This window comes from Gekko japonicus, unplaced genomic scaffold (assembly GCF_001447785.1).
Source record: "Gekko japonicus isolate JY-2015 unplaced genomic scaffold, Gekko_japonicus_V1.1 scaffold168, whole genome shotgun sequence".
Lineage (NCBI taxonomy): Eukaryota > Metazoa > Chordata > Lepidosauria > Squamata > Gekkonidae > Gekko > Gekko japonicus.
Window position 1 is genome coordinate 462,959 of NW_015167535.1, and position 19,883 is coordinate 482,841.

Sequence of the window (19,883 nt, forward strand, 5' to 3'; positions counted from 1 at the left end):
TTTACCTGGTGTGATGGAACAGGCCCGCTTTGACTTCCAGACCCTGCTCTGCCCACCCCTCTTTGGCATTGCCAGCTCCTGGAGAAGTTTACTGCTTCCTTCCACTTGGGTACTCACTGCCACCACCACTGTTCCCTCTAAGCTGAGTTAGTGTGAGCTAGCTCACACTTTTTTAGCCTCCGGCTCACACATTTTTGTCTTAGCTCAGGAAGGATGGCCCCAGAGCAAACTGATTTATGCAGTAGCCAAATTGCTTGCTTGCAACTTTAATGCCGGTAGCTCACAAAGTAGAATTTTTGCTCACAAGACTCCACAGCTTAGAGGGAGCATTGGCCACCACCTGTTTGTTTTAGGGATTTCCCACTGGGATGAACAGGAATCCCAGTTCCCCGTCCTGGTTCTGAGATCTGGCCTTAGTGTCTCCCGCTACCCAGAGACTGGTTACCATGGGGACCAATTACAATGCTGGGGCTCCCCTGGAGAAATAGCCACATGCACACAGACTGCTTCCTCCCAACCCAGGGGCTCCTCTTGCACTAGCATGTCCAAACAGTGGAGAAAACTAGGTGGCACAGAGACCGAGAACCAGCCTCCAAAGTCAAAAGGGGTTTATCAAAAAGAAAATATTTGCAAGCATCCTTAAGCACAGCACTAGATCAGCAAACACATTTCAAAATAAAATAAGTCATAAATGCCATCCTCTTTCCCCTGCTGTAAACATGGCCTAATGATGGAAAGATAGAGCAGGCACTTCTAATCTTAGAAAGTTACCAGCTTGTCTGACTGCTTCATTACCTGGGAGCTCCAAGCAGCTTTTGAGGGGACCACATGGCCAGAAGAAAATGGCCCCTGTGGAGTCCAGTCTGGCACAGCGACCTGCTCCTTCTGATCAGTCCACACCCAGAGAGAGATCTCCTCCTTGGTAGGGATATTTAAAAACCCCGCTCTCCGCCCCAGAACTAGTCACAATGCAACCCAGAGCATTGCTGTGAAGGAACCTCAAAGCATGCCTGGGAAGTTCTTGTTTCCTCCTCCTCCTCCTCCTCCTCCTCCTCCTCCTCCTCCCTTCTCTGTGGTTGTTGGCTGGCACAAGGGGAGGGCACCTCCTACCCCAGAGCGATGTCAGTATCTGTATGCTGTAACCCAACTCTCACCTTGGGAATGTGGGTTGCTCTTCTCCTCCCGTTTGAGCCTACAGATGAACTCCTCCTCTCCTCCTCCTCTCCTCCTCCTCCTCCTCCTCCTCCTCCCTTCTCTGTGGTTGTTGGCTGGAACAAGGGGAGGGCACCTCCTACCACAGAGAGATGTCAGTATCTGTATGCTGTAACCCAACTCTCACCTTGGGAATGTGGGTTGCTCTTCTCCTCCCGTTTGAGCCTACAGATGAAAAAAACAGCCACTTTTACCAGTGCGAGTCTCCGAACCCATGGGGGGGGGAGGTATTTTTCTACACCTGGAGATGTTAGGTGATCTTTATTTGATGCAGGTAATGTGCAAGCATTACAGTGATGCTTTGAGGATGTCTGTTGAAGGCAATTTTAAAGCTGTTGCATATTTGAAAATTAAACCGATTATTTACAGAGCCTTGCTGCACTGTATGAATGCAGCCCCAGAATGTGAAAGTTCTCCTGTTGAAAATTCTGACTGCTTACCTACCAAAAGACAGCAAAAAAGCTGGTATTTGAAAAAGTGTGCATGCACACAAAAGCTCATACCTTGAATAACCTTTGTTGGTCTTAAAGGTGCCACTGGACTCTAGAAAAGCTGGCAGTAATAGAAGTCAGAATGAGATATGCACATAGTGAAGGAGGGCCTGCCAGCTGCCTCTTTCTGTCTATGGTTATTTCCCTTGGGAGGAACTGGGAACACTTGCAATCAAAGGAGAGTGACAACCACTAGTTTCTTTTGCTCATGGATGTTGCCAGTATAGTGTAGTGGTTGAAGTCTCAAACTAAATTTCAGAGCTGGATTCAGATCTCCCCTCTGTGATGAAGCTCTCTGGGTGACCTACTTCACAAGGTTGTGGTGAGGATAAAACAAGAAATGGATAACTGTGTGCACTGCTTGGAGGAAGGGTGGGCCACAATTTTATTTGTTGCATTTTTATCTCACTGGTTCATCTGATCAGGTCAGAGTGGCAAAGATGGTTTTCCCTTTCTTGCTTAATTCTCAGAGTGGCTTTTTAAAGAAGGTTAGGTGCACCTGACCCAGTGTCACTTGTCAAGTTTCATGACGGAAGAGGGTGTTTGAACCTTGGTCTTCCAAATCTTTGTGTTAACTTCTTCCCACAAGACCACTCTGTACCAGATAGATTGTCCACTCTCCGTCTTTGCCTGTTGCCTTTTCTTGGCAGAGAGCATTTACATGGTGTGTGTAATGTGTAGCCAGGCTGTTAGAGAATGGCAGACAAATACCATGTTTCCTCCTTTGTTTTTCTGGAGGGCAACAGCATTAAAAGCTTTGGCAGGCTAGATTCTTTCCTATGATAAAAAACACAGTCTCAGGAATTACAGCAGTGGAATTGCTTACATGTCTCTCTTTTCACCTTCCAGTTATGAGGATTTTTAGTGTCTGCCTTGGCCAGGTAGAGGAGAAGTTTGGAGTTTGCCCGACATTAGGATTTTATTGGCTTTGTCACATTAGAGTCCCCCTGCGCCAGGAAATGAGGGTTTGGGTCATAGATTTAGCTGGCATTATGTTGTCAGGGGAATATATATTCCATTAGTTAAGATGGGGATTGTGATTTTGAAATGTTCCACATAAGATAGTACTAAAGGAGCTGTAAATATTTGCATGGAAAGCCACACAGGATATAAGTTTTATGAAGTACTGCTGCTATGCAGATGAATACTCTTCATTTATTTCTATTGCCCTTATGACTGACTGTATCTGAAATCCTCTCTTAATGATCTTCTAAACAGTCTTTGCTGTCTTTCATTTCTTAATTTGGTATGCACTTATTTTCTGTTTCTTTCAGGTCTCCACCTCATCTATTTTACTACTTATTAATTTTTCCAACTTTCTGCCTGAGTTAGCTGCTCTTCTTTTCCAAAGGGTTTAACTCATTCAGAGACTGTTTGTATTGACTTATTTTCTGTTTCTGCATGCTTTCAAATAACACTTTTGTTCCATTGAGAAGATTAAGAGCAGTATTTGCTTGGGAAATTTTTTTAAATGAAGCACCGAACAGTGCTATTATTCATTTTTTGAAACTGGTTGCTGTGGTTACCATAGCAATATCAAGTCCTTTTATTAAAAAATTTTCCGCATGTGCTGTGTCTGGCTTTCCAGATGCTGTTGGGGGAGCTGCAGGCCCATGGATCTGTTGTCTTGGAAGAATATTCTAGCTCTTTATAGCTAAATTATGCTACAGTGTTTTTTTAAGAATGCAAAGCTTATAAATCTAGTTTATCATGTCTATCATTTAATTGTTCATGCAAGCCGTTACTTCATGTAGCGATTTACAGTCATTTCAATGAAATAACTGCTTTGTGTCACAAGATGAATAATGCATGTACCACAGGACTTGTGGGTTCCCTTTTAAGAAATATGGTGCCAGAAATATTATGGTTTAAAAAGGGAAGTGATATAAAGGTCCATATTGGTTCTAAGCAAATATTGTGAATAGTTATTTGGATGGTTTCTAAGAGGTCCCAAGCTGGAGGTAGTTTCCAGGTTATAGCTGGGTCCTAATTTTTGAAAAAAAGAAGTTCTGCCGAAGATAAATATGTAGGTTAAAATATAGTAGAAGCAATTTGCAGTTAAGTAATATTAGGATAAACAGAGTAATTTGACCTCAGTATAATTGAAAATAGAGTTGCAGAAAAACCAAGCACCTTGCTGAGCTTGTAATATAGTCTTCTGAGTCTATAGCTAGTCAAGTCCATCTGAAGGCAAACCCCAGTAAGTGAGGAGGAGTTACAGTAAGTGTTCATGGAGCTTGTGTCTGTTTCTGAAAGTGTATTACAACATAGCCCTAGGTATAGGAACCATTGGCTTTGAACAACCAAATTTACAGCTGGCTTCCCCCTTATCTTGGCTGGACACACACATCATATTGATCCGCTCCTCTTCTTTTGGCTGCTGGGAGATTGATGGAGTGCTCAAATCAAACTTAAAACCAAAGTGTGTACTGCACTCTTCTTTTGTACATCCATGCTATGTGTCCAACCGCACCACAAACCTCGAAGCCATTTCTCAGTGGTACTTATGTACGTGGCACCTTCTCCTAAGGAACTACATGTAATGTATATGTATATATTTTGCTTTGGTTTTGAGCCAAGATGCAAGAAAGTGCCTTCTGGAACACTACCAACTTGAGTAGCCCATGAGCATAGCTACCCTTTTTGGCTGCTCACATAGGAAGCAACTGGCTCTGACTGTTTAGAATCCTGCTGTAGAACAAATTCAGAGTCCAGTGGCACCTTTAAGACCAACAAAGGTTTATTCAAGGTATGAGCTTCCGTGTGCATGCACGTTTTACAAATACATTGAAATGGTAGAGTTCAAACTGATAGACAGAGGCTGAAGAGCAAATTAACATGTAACATGATGAAGATGTTTTAAGGTATGCAAAGACATCTTCATCATGTTACATATTAATACATTCCCATGTATTTGAAAAAGTGTGCATGCACACTGAAGGCTCATACCTTGAATAAACCTTTGTTAGTCTTAAAGTTGTCACTGGACTCTAAATTTGTTCTACTGCTTCACACCAACACGGCTGACCACCTGGAACTAGAATCCTGCTGGTCTTCCTCCTGCAGCTATCCCAAAATACATGAACTGATGCAGAGACTTCGAAGTGCTAGAGCATTGCTCACGTTACCCTGATTTGTCAAGGAATGGAAAGAGTCATGTTCTTCTCTTGCTGCTTGGCACTTAAAACAAAACAAAACAAACCAGTTAATATCCTGGAACAACACCACAAATTAATGACAAGATGGTATTTAACCTCTACACAACTTCATCACATACACAAAAGATACTCTTCTTATTGCTGGAGAAACGGGGGGGGGGAGCAGGGTGCATATATACACTGCTGGTGGGAATGTGTTGTAGTAAGAAACTTTTCGAAACAGGTGCTGAACCAAATAAAGTCTCTTATAGGTATATGAATACCTGAAAAACCAAAGGTAGTAATGTTGGATTACAGGCAAGATGTTAACATACTATCCTCTAGGAAAGCACTGATTTCTTTACTCATATCGGCTGGTAAAACAAAATAGCATGCAAATGGAAAGATGCAGGACCCCCACTAAGTGATCAATAGTATACCAGAGTGTAGGATCACTTTATAATGGATAAAATTTTGTCAGATATCACACAATCAGACCCTCACTCATTATATCAAGACTTCATTAGCAAATGGTGGCCTGTATTAGAAAGACTGGATTGTAACCCAGATGGTAGAAATTCTTTAAAATCACATGATAGTTATATATTCATGAAATTATAGCATGCATAGTTAGATTGTCATTGAGTTTTATGTTTTTATTTTGTATAATACTTGACCTGTTGTGCAGACTGAGAGTCTTGGAACTATTGTTGTTATTATTTTATGATTTAACTCCTTTTTATCGTTAAGAATGTACATTGTTGTTATTGTTACTAAAACAATAAAACTGTTTTAAAACAAAACAAGCAAATAAAACCTTCTGGCCTTTGTCATGGTGGTGGAAGTTTTCTATTTTCTTTGCTCTGATGAGCATAATGACTCCTTTCTTTTCCCAATAATTTGCTAGCGGTGAGCAAATGCTTCAAGCCTCTCTAAACTTTACTCCCTTTTGGGACAGCAGTCAGGATTCCCAAGTATTAAACCTGTTGGTTTTCTATTTGTGCATATAACTAGACTTGATGTTTTCAAAATGTGCTCTTTTCCTTCCTGTACTCTTTATCAGCGAGCTAGCATCAGGCAGAACCTTATCGATGTCATAGTTAATATTGTTTTATTAATCTTTTAGAGTGTTTTCATTGCTGGTGCTTCATTTGAGGAGATCTTTACCTGTGTGTATTAATCTTATGCTGGCCTTGGAAATGGTTAGACGTCAAGTGAAAATAACATTCTTCCCACCTCTGGGACATATGATGGAATTTAGTTAGAATCTTCTGTTTTCAGCTAGTATGAATTCTGTTCTATTTGAATACTGTTATTATTATTTATTACAGTTTTGTATTTTTTATATTTTCTAGTAATCTGTCTTTTGTTTGGTGGGGTAGAAATATTATACTATTCATTGTGTTAAGGTCCATCTTTGCTAAAAGATCTTTTCATGGGTAACCTGAACTTTAATGGCAGTGCAGATGAGGATCTGTGTACTTGTAAAAACATTCAACCTGTGGCATGTGTTTCAGCAAGTATACCAAGCCATGACCTGTTGTGTTAAAATAATGCCTTCTAGAAGAGTCTGGATCCATGACTCTCACTCAGTGGCCCAGAAGCCACATGTATTTCTTCTCAGAACCATTCCCCAACATGGAACCCACCCCATGTTCCAGGAAAGTGGGCAAGGCCAATGCCTGGTGAGGCTTATTGCTGACAGGTGGTTCCCACCTTGAGTCATCAACCACCAGAAGAACTGGAGGATGGGTGAGCTGCAGAGTGCAGACCCCATTCTAGGAATAGAAGTAAAGGACCTGGAAAATCATGTGGATGTTGCCATGGTTATAGTTATTTAATAGTTTCATCTTATTGTGTGTGTTTGGTAGGGTCGTGTGCAGGGCATGCAGTAGTCATCTGGCTCTTTAGGTTTATAGTAATTGCAAGTGTGTCTCTCTGCAAGCCACAGGCTGAGTACCACTTGTCTACAGAATGCTGATTTTCCTTGAATTAACAAAATCTGCTTCTGCTAAAAATCCAGTTTTAGGTTGCTTAATGCAGAAGGCCAGGCTGACAACCCTGGGCATTTGCAATGCTTCTGACATATTTGAAAGTCTCTTAATTTGTATTCCTTATTGATATTGATACTGATGGCAGGTGTCATGCTTTGCTGGTTATTGTTTTATTAGCCCTGGCTATACTAGATATATCAGTGTCTTGTCCCAGTTTACCAGTTTACTCTGCACCTGCATAACTGAAGAGCTTAAGTGGGATCCTGTTCTTACATACTGAGAAGTGACACTGACATTCATATAAATTTCTTGCAAGTGGTGGTGCCAAGAATGGGAGGAGGGGGCTAGGTTAATATTTTGCTACCTGAATCACTTAGTTGTGCTAGCTGCAAGCTCCAAGGTAGAATGCTGCTTGCAAAGGTCAGGTTGGCAGATGTCCATGTTTATAAGTCATGTTAAAGGGGGGGGGGGGGGGGGGATGTGAAATGCAGTGATATAGCACCTGGGCTTTAAATGATCTGTTTTCTGCCTTCAGATATATCCATACTACTTCAGATGCAGGGCAGTGTTGCTTAAGGAGCAGGTGGTTGCTAAGGAAGATTTTAAAAAACGTAGGGTGGAAGCAAAAAATTGCAAGGGTCTGGAAGAAGACAGAGAAACAAAGGGAATATTAAGCTATTTTTTAAAAAACCTTGTTGCATTATACTTTATGTCATCTCAGATCATTTCAGATTTTGGTGGTAAACATTTTTTTAAGTTACTGATATAATAATGCATGTTCAGAAGACAAACCTCTGGTTTTTTTTTTTTTTAAATGTATCAGGTTTACAGTGTTAAGTAGCAAAGTAATCTTTATGATGTGCTTCCTTATTCCTGTTTCCACAGTAATATCTGTTCCCTTTCCTGATGCTGTCTGTGTTCATTAAAATTGTGAAGTTTTTTTGGGGGGGACATGGAAAATGTCCATGTATCAAGGTACTGTTTTGTGTCTCATGTTGTGGGTCAGCCAGGGCTCAGCAATAGTGAGGACTCCTCAGGAGAAGATGAGCCCTGTATAGCAAGCCTTGAATTAACACAAGTTGACCAGTAAGAGAATGAGATGCAGGTTTGTCAGGATTCACAGCCAACAGCTGATCTAGAGCCACCAACACCCTCCAGCCCTGATTCAGCAGGCGAACCTCAGTTAGCTGTTCCCATCCCACTAGGATCTCCTACACCCTTTGAGCACCACAGACAGAGGGTGAGAACAGAACTATAAGCAAGAAGGCAGAGAGCACACCACCTGACCCAACGCCAACTGCTTGTTGATGACAAAGATGAGTAGTTGCAAGATTACATCTGAGCAGGTGGTGGCAAGCATGACCCTTAGGCATGAGGCTATAAAAACCAGTCAAAAGAGGCTGTTAGGCGTGGATGCGACATGTACAATAGACGCTCAGTCACTGACTCTGCCTTGTCTAATTCTTGGGAGCCTGACCTTGGACTGAATGGCCTCGCCCACCCTGACCTCTGGAACCCTGACTATGGACTGAACAACCTTGCCTAGCCTGACCTCTGAAACCCTAACTTTGGACTGCATGACCCCGCCCTGCCTGACTTCTGAAACTTGATACTCAGAACCTGCAAGCCAGTGCATATCCCTCTTTTTTAAAGGGTGTGACTCTAGTCTGAATTTTTGGTTAAACTGAAGTGCTTCCTACTGTGGGGAGTTGCTGGTACCAGTCCTTCTCAACTATTGCTTATTGTCTGGAACACCCCTTTCCTTTATTACTTTATTACTTGGAATTTTTATTGTCACCCTTTTGAAAATCAGGATTTTAAGAGTTTGTCTCTCTCTTGGTATAAATCTGTCTTAAAGGATTTTTACCCACATGTAGTGTTCTGCAGTACTGTGGAAATTGTCTTGGTATGCAACATTGTTCAAGACATTGACCAGTGCCCGTAATTATCTGAAGAAATGTGCATGTAAACGAAAGCTTATACTCAGAATAAAGCTTGTTGATCTTAAAGGTGCCACTGGACTCAAACTTTGTTCTGCTGCTTCAGACCAATACGGCCAACCTCCTAAATCTATCATAATTATCTTTAATGGTGTAGCAATCACTTATTAAAAGCAACTCACTGGTCCCGGTCACACGTACCGGAAAATGCGGGGGGAAGCGCGGCTATTTGTGCCGTGATAATTTGACCCGCCGCTGCGCAATCTGATGCAGCGGCGGGGGGAGGGGGGGGTTTTCCTTGTGGCCTGCTTATTAAAAGCAACTCACTGGTCCCGGTCACACGTACCGGAAAATGCGGGGGGAAGCGCGGCTATTTGTGCCGTGATAATTGGCCCCGCCGCTGCGCAATCTGATGCAGCGGCGGGTGAAGCGGGTGTTTTTCCTTGCAGCCTGCTTCCTGTGACACAATTGGAGTGCGCCAGTGCGATCACACCGGCAACTCCATCTTCCGCCCGTCACAACCTCTTTGATAGTGGATTTTCTGTGGTGTTTTTTTACTCCACTTCGGCTGACTGCCACAGGTTGCTGACGGGTGCCGGACGCTTGCCAGATGTGTCGGTGTGATTGCACCCGTAAAATCCTTCCGGCATTCGTGAGTATTGTGGGGCAAATTCTGCGTGTGATCGGGGCCACTTTGTACTGAAAATATATTACTTAATGCCACCAGTATGTTGACCAATGTTGAGATTTTTTTTCTTCAAAGAAAACATCAGTATCCACCTATAGACTCTTACTGTTTCAGTCACAGTAAGAAGGGGGGGGGAGCCAGTTCAAATGACACCACACAGTATTAACCTTTTTCTAATTAAATTCTGTAGAACATTGGCTGTGAAATCAATGATATTGAGAGAGCTGTGTATGTAATTAGACCATTTGGAAGTGTTCCTTTAACACTTACTATGAGCCAAGCACTTCACTTCAGACACAACTGGTTTTGTTTGAATGAAGCATACGTAGTTGGGCAGATGATCTGGTCTCTGACCAGTGTTCCCTCTAAGCTGAGTTAGTGTGAGCTAGCTCACAGTTTTTTAGCCTCCAGCTCGCACATTTTTGTCTTAGCTCAGGAAGGATGGCTCCAGAGCAAACAGCAGCAGCCAAATCGCTTGCTCGCAACTTTAATGCCAGTAGCTCACAAAGTAGAATTTTTGCTCACAGGACTCCACAGCTTAGAGGGAGCATTGTCTCTGACATTGATCATTGCACCGTGGTTGCTGAGGTAGTCAGGCATCCTAATTCTAATTTTTCAACACTTGAAAGAAAAGCATGTGCTATGTACTGAGTTTTCCATGACCATCATCAGTTTTACATTTGAGGGAAGATGAAGTACTATCTGGACTGGAGAGCTGCTATGTTGTGGCTAGAACAACCGATTCCTTGAGTCCATGTCTTTAAAGTAGAAGCTTCAGTGTGCTAGAAGAGATGTACTATGTCATTAAGCAGGGTGGTGTGACAACAAGTGAAAGCAGCAGTTGAGGAGGACTTTTGACACTCATTCTGGCCAGTACCTCTTGTGCTGGTACTGGAGGCCCAGTGAAGAAACATTGTCTCATGAGGGGACTTAAGTATCCGTTTGCTGGATTCATCTTTGCAGACTGTTTCTAGAAAGGGAGACATTTCTTCTGGTGGTGGTGGGATGCTGCCAAAGAGAGAATGACATTTTAGGGTTGTCCCTTTGATAGGAGTGATGATGCCATCCCCTACTTGGTGTTTGTTGCTGAAATCGGAGGAGTAAGTGGTCATATTGCCATGTCACATGTTGACTTGCATAGTTATTAAAACGAGCCATATGTTTGTAGTGGTTTGTGTATCACCCTAGAAATGGAGAGACCAGGCTTCAAATTTCCACTCAGTCACGAAGCTTACTGAGTGTCCTTGAGCCTCTTCTTTCTTACTCTGTCTTATGCTACCTCACAGAGCTCTTGTGTGGATAAAGTGGAGGGTGGGATGGCCGAAACAGATACACTGCCTTGAGCTCCATGAAGGGGGGGGGGGGAACAGCTTAAATTTAGTAATTATATATTTCTTATTTACATTTTAAAAGACTAAAGGACAGCTAAGAAAGTGTGTTTAGTTCCTTGTCTTTAAAAAGCGTTTAATTAATCAAAGATTGGCTGTGATGCAGGAGGTCCCTTATTCAGATCTTTCCTCTGCCGTAAAACAACAGCAGCAGAAGCTGCCCTCTGGCCCCTTTTTCTCAGCAGGGACAAAAAAGGGAAAGAAAACTAAACCTAACAAAGAGATCCAAAACCAAACAAAGGTTTAGTGGAAAAGAGGGCCAATATTAAACCCATTCATAAAAAGAAGTACATGTATTTATTAATAATATCAAGTTAAAACATATATAGGGGCCCAATTACAGACAATATACATAAACCATAATCATAACCAGGGCTAAAAAAATGACCTGACGCGTTTCGGCCGGATCGGCCTTCCTCAGAGGTCATACAAGTGTGGCTAGATGGTAAATAGTTACACTCATAAAACACAATCAAAAATGTATGCAAAATATAATTTCAATTAGGACCATAAAGGAAATTGCCAGGCACAAAGTGAATATGCGCATACAATCTTTTTAGTGCAATCACTAGCCCAGTAGATATAAAATAAACCTATGGTCCACAAATAACTTTCTTAGATTGTGTTGCCACAATAATTACAAGTAAACAGCAGTGTAGAAAAGTTTAAAATGCTGGAGCTATATAATAAGGTGATCTGGTCATGTGATTGCATTTTAAACTTTTCCACACTGCTGTTTACTTGTAATTATTGTGGCAACACAATCTAAGAAAGTTATTTGTGGACCATAGGTTTATTTTATATCTACTTGGGCTAGTGATTGCACTAAAAAGATTGTATGCGCATATTCACTTTGTGCCTGGCAATTTCCTTTATGGTCCTAATTGAAATTATATTTTGCATACATTTTTGATTGTGTTTTATGAGTGTAACTATTTACCATCTAGCCACACTTGTATGACCTCTGAGGAAGGCCGATCCGGTCGAAACGCGTCAGGTCATTTTTTTAGCCCTGGTTATGATTATGGTTTATGTATATTGTCTGTAATTGGGCCCCTATATATGTTTTAACTTGATATTATTAATAAATACATGTACTTCTTTTTATGAATGGGTTTTAATATTGGCCCTCTTTTCCACTAAACCTTTCCCTTTCTCTCAGCCCCACCTCCTCCCAGTTTGCAGCCTAAGGATAATCACAGTGACCTACCCTGTAGAGCTGTTGTCATGATTGCAGTTAGGTGGTAGTGAGCGTGAAGCTCTTGGAATGCTAAAAGGTCTACAGCTGTTCTAAATATGTTAACTGAATATTTTCCAAAATGTTTTGCATTGTATGTTTGAAGCTAAAACCTGAACATCCTGGCACTTCTAATGTTTAATTTTTCCTTAGAAACAAGTTTAAGGAGTCAGCCTGGCTTAGTAATTCCGAGATGCATCCAGTTACTGAATTGGGGTCCCAGTCCAGGACTCTGGCAACTGAGGTCCTCAGGGGGAATGTTTCCTATTGTAAATGCAATAATGTGTCAGAAAACATGCTTCTGAATTTTGTGCTTTTTCTGGAGGCTGTGTCTCCTTCTGTCCCGCACAACCTGTTTACAAATGTTTTAGAGAAAATGTTTAAAAAGTTAAATCTTTTACAAAATTTGTTTTTCTTCAACACATGCATAGTCTGTCTCTTCTTCCCTGTTCAGCCAGAATGTATGTATATAAACAGATCAGGTAAACAATACATAATATATTCGTAATCTGTAGTGATGCACAGAAGTTGGAAAACACAGCCATCGCTTGTAGTAGATGCCCTGGAAACAGTTCAGCAAGTATGCAAGTTTTTAAAATCTTTTGCAGCAAAAGTCTTTGGAATTTGAGACCAGAGTGTCTTGCTTTGGCCTCTTTGCTCACTGAGAATACCATGCAGATATAAAGGGAGGGGAAATGGTCACTAGTTGGACAACAATAGTAAATGCATCTAAGTCTCTTCCTAAGTCCAGTTTTGGATCACTTCAGTCAGCTCTCCCGGGAGGAGATTGACAGGATCCTGGCATCTGTGAAGCCTACCACTTGCGTCCTCGACCCATATCTCTCTTGGCTGGTGAACGCCTGCAGAGATGGTGTTTCGGTCCCTCTGGGAGACATAATCTATCCCTATCTTTGGGGATATCCCCAGAAGGCTTGAAAGAGACAGTGGTGTGTCAGCTCTTAAAGAAACCATTATTGGACCCTGTGGTCCTCACCAGCTGATGCCCAGTCCAGTACTCGTTCCTGGGTATGGTGGTTGAGAGAGTGGTGGCTGACACCTCTATCCTGGATCCATTCCAGTCTGGCTTCCTCCCTGGCAACAGGACAGAGACCATGCTGGTTGCCCTCACAGATTATCTCCAGAGGTACCTGGATCGCAGTGGGTCTGCGCTGGTGTTGCTTCTTGATCTAACGGCAGTGGTCGACATGACCAATTACGATCTTCTGACCCACTGCCTCACCGACACGGGTTTATGGGGGACTGCCTTACAATGACTTTCCTCCTTTCTCTAAGGGTGGTGCTTGGGATGCGGTGTGCCACAGGGGGCAATCCTCTCACCAATGTTGTTTAAAATCTACATGCACCCCCTTGCCCAGTTGGTCCGTGGGTTTGGCTGGGTTGTCACCAGTATGCTGATGACACCAAGCTCTACCTGTTGATGGATGGCTGGCCAGAATCTGCCCCTTTGTTTTGAACAAGGCATTGGAGGCCATGGCTGGAAGGCTACAGCAGAGCTGGCTGAATTTAAATGCAGCAAAGATGGAGGTCCAAGATCAAGAATTGAGCTCCCAACTCTAGGTGAGGCACTACTGATGCCAGCACCAAGGGTGAGGAGCCTAGGGGTAATCCTGGATGTCTCACTTTCTATGGAGACCCAGGTCGCTGTGGTAGCTAGGTCAGCCTTCTATCATCTTTGGCTGGTTTGGCAGCTAGTTCCATATCTCACCTCCCAGGACTTAGCTACAGTGATCCATGCAATGGTCACTTCCAGTCTGGATTATTATAACTTGGGGCTGCCCTTGAACTTGACTTGGAAACTGAAGCAAGTGGAAAATGCAGTTGCATCCCTGCTGACAGCGATGTCTGTGCGGGTGCACATTCAGCCAGTGTAGTGCCAATTGCACTGGCTGCCATTTGAGTACTAGATCTGGTCATGGTACTGACCTTTAAAGTCCTCTGCAGCCAGGGACCAACATACCTACAGGACTGTCTCAGCCGGTGTTGCACCAATTGCACTGTCTGCCAATTTACTGGATCTGGTTCAAGGTCATGGTACTGACCTTTAAAGCCCTATGCAGCCAGGGACCATCATATCTATGGGACCATCTCACCCTGTATGTACCCCAAAGAGCTTTATGCTCTGCAGAGCAATATCTCTTGGCAGTCCTTGGCCTTAGAGACATCTGCTTATCCTCTACCAGGGCCAGGCCTTGACCTGGTGGAACATGCTCCCAATTCCAATTCCTTGTTTTAAAATTGTATTTTTTAATGTTAATTTTGCTTAATTTGTTCTGTTTAAACTCTAAATGTCTTATTGCTGTTATGTTGTTGATTGAAATGCTGTGACCCACCCAAGCCCGCTTGCGAGGGCGGGCGAGATATAAGACTAAAATCAAATCAAATCAATTCCTATTTTAGTTGGGCTGAAGATTAAACAGAGCTGTTTTGGTGCAGCCAAATAGTGTTAAATAGCTGTTTTGACAGTCATTGCATTATTTTGAGGACATGAGAGGACAAAACACTTTACAAGTCATATGCAGCTTGCTGCTGCCTGGCATCTGGTATGTGCCAGTGAAGGGGGGGATTGGGGTTTGTGTGTGAGAAAAATAATATTCAAAGTGTAGGTCCTTGGGTTGCTAAAGTCTGAGAATCACTGATCTGGGTCTTGTATACTACCTTGTATTTTGGATAACTTTGACTTCTTAATGTAAAACTTATTTTTGATACTGCATGACATTAACTTATACCTATTCTGTGTGCTATCTTCTTACTGAAATCTGCTATTTCTGTCTTTTTGTTGCGGGGGGAGCAGAAGAACTGCGGAAATTAAGTTGGTCAGGAATTCCAAAACCAGTCCGACCAATCACATGGAAGCTGCTTTCAGTAAGTACTCCTGGGTTTTGTGATAATAGCTTTGTTTTTGACCACATAACTTTGTTTGAGTCATAGCTAGCTAATCAGTGGTACTTCAAAGCAGTGAGACAAAAAGAACGCACTTCCATTCTCAATTTCAAGCTTGGTTTGTCATAAGAGAATAGAGCAGTAAATCAAGACAGTGCTACATTTTTCTTCTCCTCTCTCCCCTCTTATGATACTGGGATGGGGAGATGCGTTTCAATGTACTACAGTAAAACTATATATATTCTAGTCAGGGGAATATTTTTGTAGCAAATGTGTAAACTAAAGAATCTGGTGTTTATGGGTATTGGCATCTAACTAGGATTGTTGGTTCTCTGAAGAGTGTAAAAGTTGTGACAAAGTTTCATGCACATCCATGGTGTGTGCTCTAGAGAATATAGCCACTACTTCTTCAGCAAATTTTAGCACTTTAACAGATCACAGCAGTTCAGCACTGTTGAATTTTTGAGAAATTCAGAGCTTAAAGCATCTCCCCCCCCTTTTAAAAGGGTATAAATCTGTGAGGAATTTGAAGTGTTCACTTCAGAAGAGGTCTGATTTTTCAGCCTTTGAAAGGTTCTCTATTACTAATGAGTCTCGTTAAATTTCTGAGTTTAGTGCTTTCTAATCCAAAATTCAGATGCAGCTCTTAACTGTGAATATTTAATAAGTAGTCTCTTGCAATTAAAATTAAGTATACAGAATGCAGTAATTATTTTTTTAAAGTATGTTTAGAATTCTGATGTTTGAGCCTGAAGTACAGGCAGAGTTTGACAGCCCTTTTACACATGAAGAACAATGGTAAGACCTCTTGAATATGAGGTTTGTTCTTTGGTTTCACTTTGGCTGCAAAAAGTCAACCCACACCAAATTAGTCCACATTAAATATTCTTGCTGTGTTCCTGCTTGCTTGGTGTCATTATTTTTGCGCCAAAAACATATTCCAAAGATGTCTGTGGCTAAACTGTACTTTTTTTGCTACCTCTTTGTTCCTGAATAATGGATTTAGACTTCTCACCTCTGTTCTCTGCTCACAAGTGAGAAATTAGTATGCAACTGACAACGTTTTTCCTATAACCAGCAGTAAAAATAAAATGCATTAAATGGGAAAGGCAAAGTATGACATAAAGGTAATCAGAATATACTTTCCCCTTTTATGCAAACTTTTTTTTTTATTTAGCAATTGAGACTGCCTGTGCCAGAACAACTTTTTGACACCTTATTTCCTGCTCAGAGTCGTGTTGAGCTCCACCAACATTCTTCTTTGCCATACAACAGCTAGGGTTCAGCTGAATGCTGCTCAGCACTAAGGGAGCACCTTCCTTATGCCCCTTGCCCATGCAGCTGATCATCTGCTGGCTTAGGCAAATATCCTTCATGAATAGTGCCCTAAGATGCTCACCAAACTTTTGCCCATGTATCTATTTTCAAAAATTCTGTATATTTATTTATCTTAAAATCCATTTATTCAGACTACTTCTGACATCTGTATGTGCAAATTGACCCTTGCACAATGATTATAAATAAGGTTTTCACATTTTTCTGAAAGCAGAGGGATGCATGAAGTTATTAAGCATGTGCCTAATGTAAGCATTCTTAGTTGTAGATATTTTTAAAAAATCCTTGGAAAAGAGCAGGATTCCAACATGAAGACAGCTTAGATTAATCTTTTTAAACTGGTTAAGAGCAATTATCATAGATTGGAGGAAATATTAGTATCCATGGGACAGCTACATTTAATGTCATAAATGAAATAAGGACTAGTAATATCCTACAGAAAATGCAAACCCCTGACAGGAAGTGCAGCCTATAATTCAATATTTAACTCTACGCAAAAGTGCTGGTGTATAAGATTTTAAATGCCAGAGATCAGTTCTGGAGCATGACTTAAGCTAATGCAGTTTAAATACCTGGGAAATGGTATGTGTCACCACAGCTGTGGTTTAGAGAAAGGTTTTTCTGCCCCGGCCTGGTAGAACATGCTCCTGTCTGAGATCAGGGTCCTGCAGGACCAATTACAGTTCAGCAGTGCCTGCAAAACTGAGTTTGCTGACTCTCCTGGAAAGAGAGCACGCTGATTGTGGAGAAAGGGGAATAACACCAGTGCTGCCCCACTGTGCCCACCTTGGTCTTTTCATGGGTGGCTGCCGTGGTGGTGGCTTTTACTTTTCTCTGAGGCCACCTTGGCTTGGGCATTAAGATAAGAGTGCAGAGTAGGGTTTTTCGAGAGGACAGGCCCTTTATTTCCATCATTGGCATGAGACCTGCAGCCTGCAACTTACCTACCCTCTAGGCCCTGCAGTGACACTGTGCCAAGATGAGAACCATCTGCCATCCACAAGCCCTACAGGGTAATGGCCTGGCTCATTTTTCTAGAGAATGAATTAGGTGCCACATAGGGGGAACAGCACCTAAAAGAGCCACAGGTGGCATGTCAAAGAGAGCCACAAATGGCTTGCAAGCCACTGAGTATCACTGTCATAGAGGCTAATAAGTGTTCATCTGCAAATCATGCCTATATTTCTTTATGGTTTCTTCTCTATGAAAGGTTTATGAAATGGCTAGTTTTGGTCTGGCTTTTCTGTGAAGCAGATTTAGCTTTTGAAAGCTTTCGTGTGCCTGGCTCTCTTAAATTTGTAAGTGGAAATCCTTGAGTATCAAATTAAGTTCTGTCATACCACCTCCTTGATCCCTTGGATCTATGACACTTCAGTTTCTACAGATGTCTTTGCAGAAATATTTTCTGCATTGTAGACACCGAACACTTATCAATGATTGCTTAACTCCAGGTGATGCTTTTGAGCTGCATCAAAGCTTTTCAATAGCCTGTTTCAATGTTTGCTGGAACACTATATTTCTTCTGCTACATCAACTGTATTTTCATTCATCTGAAGGCCACAAACTTTTCCTTACAGATGCCTTTGCCATGCTTTCCTCAACAGTTAAGAATCTTCTTGATTCCGTAGCACTGGTATCTCCCTTATAAATAAAAGCCGAATGGTAGTGGCACTTCTCTAGAACATTCCACATGCTCAAAAATCAGTTCGCTCTCTGATCTGTCATTCAGAGGGTCTCCCTATCCACTGGCTGCTTTGCCTGAGTCTTGCCTCCAACATTCTAAACATTTTGCTAATCCTCTCCCCCCCATAGCCAGTCAGAACACAGAGGTTATTTGCATATGCAGCCTCATTGGCCTTTGCCTCGGAACACAGAGGTCGTTTGCATATGCGACATTTGGCTTTTGCCTCTAACATTCTAAACAGTTTTGCTGTTCTGAGGTAAAATGTGTCCAATCTCCAGGTGAGGGCTGGAGATCACTCAGAATTACAACTGCTTTCTAGATGGCAGAGATCAGTTCCCCTGGAGAAAATGGTGGGCTCTGTATCTTTATATGCTGCTGAGGTGGCCTCCGTATGACAGCCAATGTGACGTAGCAGTCAGGGCTTCAGAGCACGGGAGAAGCTGCAGGTGTATGGGGGGGTGGAAAGTTGAAGAGTGGGGGGGGAATAAAGGTAGGTTGATGATTGGCTGGTAAGGAGATAGGGTTGCCAACTCCAGGTGGGAAATTCCTGGAGATGTGAGGGATGGAAAGGAGAGCCTGGAGAGGGTGAGGTTTCAGGAGGCGTGGGACCTCGGACAGGTACAAAGCCATAGACTCCACCCTACAAACCAACTATTCCCTTCTGGGGAAACATCGTTGCCAATCTCCAGGTGATGGCTGGAGCTCACTCAAAATTACAACTGTTCTTTAGGTAGCAGAGATCAGTTCCTCTGGAGAAAATGGTGGACTCAGTGTCATTATACCCTGCTGAGGTCGCCACAGCAAATTGACACTGAGTGTCCAAGGCCGGGGCACCCGCCTAGAGCCTCTTTTTAGAGGCCGTTGTAGTTATTTCCACAATGGGCCTTTTTCCTAGTGTTATCATATGTACAAAGAAATGAGCTTAATAGATGTGAAGTCTTCTTTTGACAGATGGTTCTGTGAGTTCTGTGGCTTGAGCCTCTGTCCATCTGGTCCCCTATATACCTTTATTGGGCTCTCATTTCCTGACTTGTAGGACTGCTGGTTTTGCTTACACCACTGCTTTATGTCAAAATACTAATTTTGTTGTTTCAGCTCTTGTAGTGATGTTATTAGTGGGGTTGATCCAACGTCCTCCAAGGAGCCTTCTCCCAACGTTGGCTGGAGGAAGTCTTCATACTTCATTTGGTGAAGTGGTAGGGAAGTTTAGGAAGAAGTCTTTACCTTCTTGCTGAAAACTCCCAACACGGTTCTTAAGAAGAGCCTTTCATAATGCGGAAAGGCATTCTTTTTTTCTTCTTTTTTAAAAATAAAACAAGTTATAACACACATAAAAGACAATTGTTTAAAATCTCAGTTAGGATTGTCCATAAATAGAAACTAAATTAGTCAAATGCAATCATAAATAAAACTGTCTTCAACTGCCAATCGAAGACCTAGAGTGAAGAGGCCAGGTGTACCTACCTTGGGAGGTTGTTCCATAATTATGGAGCTTCCACCAAAAAGGCCCTCTCTCGTGTGCCCACCAGATGAGCTTCTTTGATTGGTGGGAATGCTCTTCAATGGTAGCCCCAGACAGAATGCATTGGAGTAGTCCAGTCTAGATGTAACTAAGTCATGGATCACTGTGGCTAGATCTGACTGACAGGAACACAGCAGACACACCAGCCAAAGCTGGGCAAAAGCGCTCTGAGCCACCTCAGCCACCTGGTTTTCTAAGGTTGCCAGTGTGTCAAGCAGCACTCCCAAGCTGCACCTGGCTTTTCAAGGGGAGTTTAACCCCATCCTGTCATCAAGTCCCTAGTCTGCCATTCTACTAACCCAAAATACCTCTGTCTTGTCAGAATTACATTTCCGCTTGTTCACCAAGCACCAT

The 19,883-nt window shown here is 42.3% G+C and overlaps 1 protein-coding gene across 1 annotated transcript in view; it reads left to right on the forward strand.

The window, feature by feature from the left end:
• Positions 1–19,883, forward strand: part of TBC1D22A (TBC1 domain family member 22A) — a 233,518-nt gene that overhangs the window by 24,109 nt on the left and 189,526 nt on the right. Inside the window, 1 exon segment of the mRNA XM_015413497.1 lies at positions 14,900–14,970. Within this exon segment, the coding sequence (XP_015268983.1) occupies positions 14,900–14,970 (71 nt within the window).